Raw genomic sequence first — 10,690 nt, 5'->3', positions numbered from 1 at the left:
TTAGCAAGATAAATTAAATGGCGCAAACCGGAGGTCGATATCACACCCCTAACCAAAATTGCAGCTATTTTAAAATTTGAAATGTTTTGATTGACATTCATAAAAATTTAATCGGAATATAGCTATTTGATAAATAAAATTAAGCATATACCAATACAAAAATAAACCTTTTTTTACAACAGGTGTTCGAAGTGTTCTCTCTGTGCCCATTCTTGTATACAAATTTGCGGTGGCTGGTCGAAAGTACTCTCTTGGAACTCTTTAGAGTACAATAAGTATTTCATTTCACATCTCAACAATCGACTCTGGTTCGGTTGAGTAAAAAACAGCTGGATTCCACGTTTTAGGTACTTACTGCACGTCTATCCCATATGGGAATATTTACATAATGTTAGCTGTTTTCATTGTTGGCGTTCAAAACACTTAATTGCTATAGTGTAGTCTTACAACCTTCTAGTAGAAAACAGTGAGTTCAAATATTTTACCCTACAAGTATTAGGTATGTTGTTTTAACTCTATTATGTAGTATTATGTCTTTTAATAAACTCTTTAAAATGAGTGGTCACTCGATAGGGGTTTACTTTACTTAAAATTTGGGGCTGCCCTTAAAAATACCCCATTTTGGGGGCCGGGCCAAAGTTGTAACTTTAATGAAGTTGTAGCTCAGGAAATAAACACAGCACTCGCTTACAAAACCCGGCTTTATTTTTAGCCCACAAAACCACAAAGAGTAAAAACAAAAAAAATATAGAGAAGAACAGAACTGTGTAAATAATTTAATTTTAAATAGAACCCCCATTAACAAAAAATCTCTATACCCCAATTATGAAGACCCTTAAGATCGTCTCGCCTGGAACAAAGGCTAAACCCTAAAACCTTGGGCTTTAGCTTCCCCAACAGGACTTGTCCTCCAGTGCACTCACAAAACTGATCAAGTGCACTGGCTTACTGTAAGTAAAAGGCAACTGTAATATTACTGTAAGTAATATTATTATTATTTGTTTTAGTATTATTTTTATTAATATTATTATTATTTTTTTGTTATTATTATTATTATCATTATTGTTATTATCATTATTATTATTATTAGGGGAGCGAGCTGGCGTAGTGGTTAGAGCGTTGGACTTCAGTCCCTGAGGTCCCGGGTTCGATCCCCGCAAAGTCACCAATGGAATTTATCTAAGTGATAATGCCGCAACCCCTATGTCTAGCCTGAAGTAATGTGAAAAACAATCCCAGGCTCGTGCCTAGCGTCCTAGGACAAAAAAATTATTATAATTATTAATAACAGTTGAGAAGCGTACTCCACCGAGGTGCGTATTTTACCTCAAATATGAGTCGGTTTGAGTGCAGAAAGAATGAGACGTCTTGTGTAGCTCTTGTAACAGACTAAGATCAGCTGTTTTATTAGCCAGGCAGGACCATTAACAGCTTAATGGCAGCTGACCCCAGTTTCGATAACAACACTATCAGAATACTCGTACAGCATTGCCAAACACGTTACATTATATATTTGCCCGATATTATTATAAATATTTTAAAGTAAAAAGCTTTTAATTAAACTTTAAATAGTTTGATGCTTTTATTTGTATGCTGTTACTACTAAATATTTTGCATGATCTGTGGTTCTAAATGTGAAATAACTTTGAAAAAAGTATGAACTATGTTAATTGACTTGTTTTTCAAGTTTGAAACCACATACTACCGTTAAATAAACGGTTTGCGTCAAAGTAAAATTACTGTTTTTACATCGATATTTCACATATGGTAAACTTGTGAGTTATTACTTCCAACTGCGCAAGTCATATTTGAGTTAGGTACATCGTGCCACTTAAAGGCAATTAGTTGTAATTTATCAGTATCTTGATGTGACAGCAAAATTATATTCACCCCGATCTGCCTTCAGTTGTTCATGGTCTTTTCATTGCCATGGAACAAACATTACCTGTACTCTTTGGAATCCTTTTGGTAAGGATTAGTTTTACATACGTATATTTATTATGTTTCGTTTTAATAATTTTCTATCAGTAGGCTAAGTGTATGCTGTGACATTATTTTGGATTTAATATGTGTTTTATTTTGTTTCAGCAGAAATATATTTTCATCAGACAACTTGTATTTTTATTTTACAGGCTATGAAAGTGCAACTTTAAATTATTTACTGTTTAAGTAATTTTTGTGCGTTACTTATTATTTACAGGATTCGTGAAGGACTACATCCGTTAAGTATTGTATTAATTAAGTATTTATACTAAGTTGTTAAGCGTAAAATACTGCAAGACAAATCTAAAACAGTCAACCAGTCAACGTACGTTTCTACACTGATACATGCATTGTTCGAATATCTGGTGGTATGTTTCTACAATATTTACAACTCCTTTGGTAGGGTAGTCATGAGTGATTGGTGTGTATAGGATCTTGATGGGGTAGGTGTAGACAATTAAGGGTTTGAAAAAAAATAGCGCACTGAAGAAATTGAGTTTTTTTTTCAATAACAATCTTAATTGAAATCATCAGTTTGATAAAAATGCTGCATTATTATTCTTAGTGTGGTTTTTAAAATATTAATTAGCTCCTCTCCACATACGGTTATATATTAAAGTTCATATTGGACAAAAGTTAAATGACAGTCGTTGCAAACTTTTTTCCATTAAAAATGTCACCCCCAAATATAAATGGAATGCCATAGAAATGGAGCGGGCCCTGCAAGGATGTTGTTATTCAAGGTATCATTAATAACATTCACAGGCCACTAAAATGATAATTATCTGCCTTTAGGAATTACAAAAACATTATCCTGTAAAAAAATAGTTTCTATAGTAGGGAAAGTTATGTCTTTCAAAGCGTTACAAAATGTTTCATAAATGCCCATTTTTATCCTTTTGTAACTCAATAACCAGCCAGATTATGAAGATGACCATTCTACTTTGAAACTATCGTACTTATTTTGTAATCAACATTTATTTTTATTTTTATGAGCATGTATATCAAAATACTTTATAAACTTACACAAAACTGCAAATGTTTAAAATTTTATCCCGCTCTCCCACAAACACGACGCTCAAACTGGTGTTTCTTTTTTACCATATAATAATAAATTGTTGAAAGTCTAGAATAGGTTTTTACTTTGAATATTGAGGATCTGTTTTTTAATCCGTAATATACGTAGTATAGTGATCTAATATGCATTTAAATGATTTTTTATGCTCTCTTATATTTTTCAGTCGATCATTTCTTAACTGTAACCCATTTACATCGTTTTATTTATTCACCAAAAATCTCAGTATAACTGAAACATTAAAAGAAAAAATATATTGGACTATTTAGTGTTTTTGTATGATGTTGTATACGATTTTATAGCTGATAATAAGAATAAAACAAATATTTTTATAAAATTATGTATTTTATATCTACTGTATATTAAGGATATGTTTACACTATTTTTTATACTTGCCTGTATTACATAATCATCAAATCATTCAAGGATTATATTTTTTTGTTTTAATAATACTAGCTATTGTACCCACCATTCTTACGTATTATCACAGACAAGGGAAACTTGTATTTCCTTAGTCAATGGTATTATGTTTAGAAATGGGACATACATATAATAAAAAAAATAAGAAACCATTATAATAACATTTTGTCTGTCGAGACATTAAGTGCAGCGAAAAAGATTGATACACCCATGTTTATAAGGGAAGTTCATTTAAATTAAATATATACAAAACATAATAACCATTAAAATTTCAAAAATAAGATTATATTGACATCACAATTAAATAATCACATACTTTTAAGTTAATTTGGCACACTCCTGCCGTAATGTTGTGCATCACGGACTTGACATAAATATCAATGTTTGTATATATATATACATATATATATATATATATAAAATAATGGTACCTCGGAACCTGGAACCACGTTTTCTTGTAGTACACGTTACCTTTCAAGACGCTAAACACTTTTATTCCATACGATAACTCCACACTTCCATAAGATGTTATCACGACATAACTTTGATATATAAATACCTCTTTTACTTGATCAATTGAATAAATTGTTGTAATCAAATTTAGAAATGTTTTTGATGGGACTCTAAGTCGATGGTATTTGTTTCTTTAATTCTCCTTTATAGGGTTAGGTTAGGCTAGTTAAGATCATGTTTCTACCATTCTTTCTACAAAAGAACTACTGTACTCTATTATTGGAATCATCTAAAATACAGTAACGTTTGTTTATTCAATTTTTTTATTGGTATAAATAAATCTGAAAAGGATTTATATTGTTGCAGGTTCTATTTATCCTTACTGCTGGAATATCTGCAAAGGCAAAAACTAATGGCCACGGTATGTTTTGTTAAAAATATGTTTTGATTGGGAATTTTCCAATGAATTGTTTCGGTAAACCATAGCAAATTTCTAATTGAATACCTGTCGAGGACCGAAGTTCGTCCGTTTGTACATTTGCCTAATATGAAAATATTTATTTTCTATATTCAATTTAGAGCAATTAATTACCTTCCTAGGTTTCTTGAAAAGGAGGTTGGACTTAACTCAGCTGAGGAGGGTAGGATTATGTAGAATATGTAAATTAAAATTTTAAAATGACGGCTATTTAAATCTTTTAAACTTTAATTACTAACAAATGGCTGATACCAAGCTCAAAAATATCGAATAAGAAATAACTAAAATATTACGATTTTAGTTGTAAAATGGGGCAAACCTGACTCGCTTAGCCTTTTTCTACCCCATTTTACAACTAAAACCCGTAATATTTCAGCTATTTCTTATTCAATCTTTTTTAACTTGGTATAGTTTGATAGAGAATTAAAAATTCTAAATAAATTACTCTTGACGTTTTCTTAATCAAATCAGCCATCTTTTAGAAATGTAAGTTTAAAACGTAAAATAGCCTCCATTTTTTAATTTTTAATCTAATTGAGATGATTTTTTTGCCTAACATAGGTCTCTTTTACTTTAGCATACATAACAAGTTTCATAAGGATCAGTGGACAAATTGTAAAGATAAAAATGTGTATGTAATAAATACAAAACGGCGTATATCTGGTTAACGAAGCGAGTTTGGTAAAAAGTTGTTCTTGATTTTTTTACTCAAGGAAACAATAGGTAACTTATATCCATACCTGTTTTGAACACCCTGTATAATACAATTTACGTATACAGGATGTCCATAAAAAAAATGTTTCTGAACTTTAGGCAATGAATCCTCGTACTAAAAGGAAGAAAAAGATTCATAAGAAGTTATGTCCGAAAATGCCTATTTACCCAGATAGCTGCCATTAATTATTTTTTATTAAATTATTTTTATGTGTTACATTTTTAACCAATAATGTAATTATGAAATTTGTTAAGCATTTTAACGTACACATAGACCTAATTAAATCTTTTTATCTAGCAAGATAATTCTGAATCTGGCTTATATATATTTGGTGTTTACCGTATAAATAAATAAATGGAAAAATAAAGTTTATCAACGCTTCTCGGCTTATAGGTTCAATGGAATAGTTTAAATTCCCGGTGTAACTCATTGATTCTATACGTTTTTAACAAATAAAGTAAACTTAAAAATAAAACACCCCTTTAATATCAGAATTGTTAATCTGAATGTAGCTGCTTATTTGATCAGAGAATTTAAAACTGCCTTTGAAATAACAATTTTTGCGACAAATGTAAAAAAAATCCTCTGTGACTGATACGGATGTTGCATGGCCAAGTATCTTGGTGAAACAGGTTTCCCTGGTTTAGACTTAACAATGCTAAAACTGACGCTGTTCAGAATTCTTTGTCATTAAGCAGCATATTTCTTTTTCAGTACTTTTCACCACTCACCATAATCAAATACCGGGATTTACGGGGCGGTTGGTTCAGGACCCAGATATGGAAATGAAGCCTAAGGACCAGAGGAAAGATTCGACGCAATATGATCTACCATTGACCAAAGTTGAAAGTAAAAAATTGCTTGTTGAATGCGAAGAAAAAGAAGATGTAGGTAAAATTGAGAATAGCGTAGCTAAAGCGTTCTTATACAGCCAAGAAGGATTCTTGGTTGATGAATTGATGCTGGAATACAGTAAAGACGTTTGTAAACAAGTGAAAGATTACATTTCTCTTGATGAGGGGAAATTCGAAATGAAGACTGCCGGTCGCGAATATGACGAGTTGGAATTTAACATTGAGTACCGGTTTGCAAAAGAAGACCATAAGTGCTACAAAAGAAATTACAAGATTATCACCCTCGATTACGTGGCCATTTTGAAAAGGGATCTACTAACCAAAATAGAATGTAAAGAAGGCTCTGCGACGGTAAGTTGAATATGGCATATAATTTAACAAATAAAGCTACACGAAGCCATCTATCAGACATGTTTTAGTATGATTTTTGTATTTGAGATAATTGTTTTCCTCTGATATCTTTTCAGTTAGGCGACTATACAATCCATCCATAGCTGCCAAATATAAGTCGATGTTTCTATGTTCGCTTTGAGTTCCGTTTAATATTTCTTTAAGGAGGAGATTGTCATAATCTGGATTCTGAAATACAGCTCAAAGTTCGGTTTTCATCTGTTGCCATAATTTTATACGTTGTCTGTTGGATCTATGCCACACCAATGCAGATCCAGAGAATAAGTCAACTGCTGACTCAAGAAGTTCCTTTTCGGATATGCCTCGTGAAATTCTTAACTCTTCCACTCGCTCTAAGAAGGATCCGAGGCTCAGATGTGGACATCCATCAAATTTCAAATCCCACTTGTACACTGAAACACTTTTCCGATAAAAATCACTTTCCCTCGATGACACTTTTTGATTCTTATTTTCAGTTTGGACTAAGTTTTCTTCTTGTGTCTTCATCGAAGACGATTCCGGCATCAAACGTTTGCAATACATACAAATTTGTAATACATACAGTGTTTTATAAATACAGCTATCTATACATAAAAGATAATTGTGTATAGGTATAAGTTTGATTATATGTAAGAATATTTTTGAAGCGAAAACGCTGAACTAGCCTACCGGGTATTTATATGTATAATATTTGTGTTTTTAGCAGAACTATTATTAGATTAAGTCATAGTTCTTATTTGTGTTTGTACTCCTTCAGAATATGTGAAATGATATTTGATGTAGGTAGTAAAATTTGACAACATTATAGGACTGAAGGATAAAATATTTTTTTCATTGTGAAACCTTTTCTTAGATTAACCATCCATCATACTTGCTTACCATTGGTTCCTTGTTACCACTGATACACCAAGCAACTTATAACAAGGTGGTGCCCTCTCAAAAGTTATGGAATATTCTCTCCATCACACTTAGAATTCTGAGCTCATGTTAGAAATGTTGAGCATGTTGCCACTATGGACTCATTAACATGTCACAACCACAATTAAATTACGAACTAAAAGTCATCTTTTTACATGATTCTAACTTCATAAAAAACATAAGGCAATACAAAAGTGCAATGGCTTTTGCGTCGCTTTCCTCAACACAAAAAGATATTCCGGGAAATGGGCCTTCTTACTGCTTTAAAATTCAGGGACAAATTCATAGATAGGCTATAGCCTATATATTTCTGACTTACTACCGCGAAATGTGGAGTTGCCTTCATATGGACAATTGTGTCTAAATTAGGGGCCCCTACAGACCACTAGTTTTAGAATATATTTTTCTGAAGGAAATTTACAACGAGCTAGTTAGGCTACATAATTGTATTCAAATTTGTGTGTATACAAAATAGAATGCAAAGAAGGCTCTGTGACGGTAAGTTGAATATGACATATAATTTCACAAATAAAGCAACACGAAGCCGTCGGGTAATAATAAATTCAGAGTTGTCTAAATTAAGTTAAAGATTTATTTCATCAAGAATTTGTAATATCGTTGAAATTTGTCTAAAAAATCTAATTTGCTGGCTACACCGAAAGAGTAAGGTATTTAAAATGTTTTACTTCTACCAAACTGTATTTGCGTATTAAATTTCGAAATCCATCCACTGAAGAAGTTGTGCCTTATATTGTACACGATTTCAGGTGTAAACCCTATTTTAGAAATTGTCTATCACAGTTTAGATTGATGCCGATACCTATGTAGGAAGAAGGGAATATTTAAATAAATGCGTATGGAAATTCACTTTGCAACATCTATATTTTGACATGTTCCTTTACACATTATAATAGTCCTTTAAACATTTTTAAAACATGATTACCTTAGAAATATTACCTTGGACAAAAAGCTGTTCTTTAAGCATTTGTTTTATTTGCAGGGTGCTGCTGGAGGTTCTACTGGTGGTATTAGTAAGTATATACAAAAATTATAAAAATACCTTTAGTATAACTACATATAAAGTACTTTCAACAGCTTTATATTATTTCCTATTTTGATTTTGATTTGGTGTTTATCTATTCCTGATATGTTAATGTTTTTATATCGAATGGTCCACACCATGTTCTAGTATTTTCGCGAGTATGAGCTTTTTGTAGACATATTTTACGTACATCCATTCTTATTTATCACTAACTTTTGCTGGAGGCCATAGTTTTTCGGATATTTATTATAAACCTAAAAAGGGACCTTCAGAGACCCCTCCCCTACAACTGTACTAAATTTGTCTAATACAAAACCTTTTTACCCTATTTGGTATTTTTTGTCTTCATTGCCTGAACTAACTAACTACATCTATAGGAGATGTAAGAAAAATATCCAATTTATTTTTCCTCAATTTCAGCAGATTTTTCTCTCGAGGGTGGGACAGAGCTACTTGAAAACTAAAATTAAATTAGAATTCTTATCTTGCTTTATACTGACTTAAAAATGGTTTTGACTGTGGTTGTTTTGTTATAGAGCATTTAGAAGAGGATGGTTTATATGAGATATGGGATTTTATCAAAGGTTCCCCTCGCAATGAGCCTATCGTTTCCTCTTTTACCGATGAACCCGGCCAAGATTTCAAGCTCACGTGCCGAGAATATGACATGAACGGAGAGCGAAAAGGGACCATGGCATCAGGACTCATTACTTATCAGAAAATAGTAGTAGACAGACTGTTTCTAGACTCCTGTTCAACCAAAACTGATGGGATATACATTGGAAAGATGACTGAGGAAAAGCCGCGCCGCAGGAATTACTTTGCAATCGTATTTAGAAACAAAGATGGACAATGTTTCTCGAGGGAAATTTCTAAAGTTCAACGTAACAGTTATGACGCATCATATTTCATAAATAGAAGCAAACCGGAGAAAGTCAAGTGTCGAAAGGATTGGAAGAGTGGAAAGGAGTTGAACATCAAAGGACTAGCATGGTACAAAAAACTGTTCAAGCTAATCAAATCCCTACTGCGATTGTGATATAAATCATCGTAACTGATTTCTTAGTTAATTATTTTCCCCGAACATCCCTCGTAATGGAATGGACCTTCCTTGGTAGTTGAATCACAATTTCTCTCAGACCCAGTTTGCCTGCTATCAAAAATTTAATTCTGAGTTAATCATACTCCGTAAAGTGGTTTGAAGTAGTATATTTCGTACCTAGGGCCGAAAATTAGGTTTTGCCGGCTCAAGATAGTTTTTTTTAAACGATCGAGAGCTGCAAAATCATTTCGGTCCGTGGTACGAACGCTATTTTTCACCACACCACTATTCACTACAAAATTTCTTTTTCACTTTTACCACTATTCGCCAAAATAATATTGCACACTTATAGAAAGCTTATAGCCAACACAACTACAAATTTAAGGTTATGTAAAGAAATATTTTAAGGAATTACCAAAATAGCAATAAATTGCTAGGCAGTGGTGACGTTAAAATAATTATATTGCAATGCTATGAATACTGATTGTGTATTTAATATGCATTCGTGTTTAAGATATTAAGCGGGTAGCTGATTTGTTTAACCATAGGGATGTAAAAACTCCTCGGTCCTCAAACGACGATGACAGCTGGCATTGACAGCAATACGTAGATCTGCAATAAACGTTTGTAAAACGGCTAAAAACATCGTAGTGTGGTGAAAACATTATTTTCCTACATATTATCAACATACAGCTTTGGAAGAAATTTGTTTTATTATAAGAGTGTAAATCGAAACCTTACGAGTAGGTTTAGATTTGACCATAAGTTCTTGAGTCGTTTATATTAGTTATTCAGTCAAGCTTTTCAATAAATTATACATCACAGTCATCAGTGCCTGATACAGTTAGCAAATACTGTACAATCTATTAACTGCCAAGCGCAACGAAATGGCTACCCATTAAAGGTTACACCATTTAACCGCTCATATAAGGTTTACCTACATTCGTTATTACATATGATAAAGTCAAACTTACCCAACTTAAGTTTTGGTATACAAATTTCAAAGCTATTAGTTTAGTTGATAAATAAAAGTTCACATTTTGATGTATCAACTGCTGGATTGGTTAGGAATTTCTGTCATCATCATCCTAGAATTAACGTGGTAGCTCATACTCTACGAACAATGAAGTACAGTAACCATGATATCAAAGTAAACAATTGAAGTGATTTAATATTGTTTAATTAGTCAAACAATTTAAATACTGTGGCTTTTTGTCATTCATAGATTTACACATTATAGTTTATCTATTATTTTAGATTCTTTTCTACCCGAAATTAATTACTGTTTTGCCATATACTATGTAGCTTATAAAAATAGTT

At 32.2% G+C, this 10,690-nt stretch overlaps 1 protein-coding gene across 1 annotated transcript; it reads left to right on the top strand.

The window, feature by feature from the left end:
• Positions 1–1,813: 1,813 nt before the first annotated feature.
• On the top strand, positions 1,814–9,386 carry LOC128991052 (uncharacterized). Its single transcript, XM_054413771.1, has 5 exons — positions 1,814–1,968; positions 4,298–4,352; positions 5,839–6,329; positions 8,287–8,317; positions 8,865–9,386. Exons 1-5 carry the CDS (start codon positions 1,930–1,932, stop codon positions 9,365–9,367), a joined length of 1,119 nt encoding a protein of 372 aa, XP_054269746.1. The 5' UTR covers positions 1,814–1,929; the 3' UTR covers positions 9,368–9,386.
• The last annotated feature ends 1,304 nt before the right edge of the window (positions 9,387–10,690 follow it).

The sequence above is a fragment of the Macrosteles quadrilineatus genome, unplaced genomic scaffold (genome assembly GCF_028750875.1).
Source record: "Macrosteles quadrilineatus isolate MER2022 unplaced genomic scaffold, UCM_ALF_1.0 Scaffold_3__2_contigs__length_128488019, whole genome shotgun sequence".
NCBI lineage: Eukaryota > Metazoa > Arthropoda > Insecta > Hemiptera > Cicadellidae > Macrosteles > Macrosteles quadrilineatus.
This window is presented reverse-complemented; position numbering and strand designations above follow the sequence as displayed.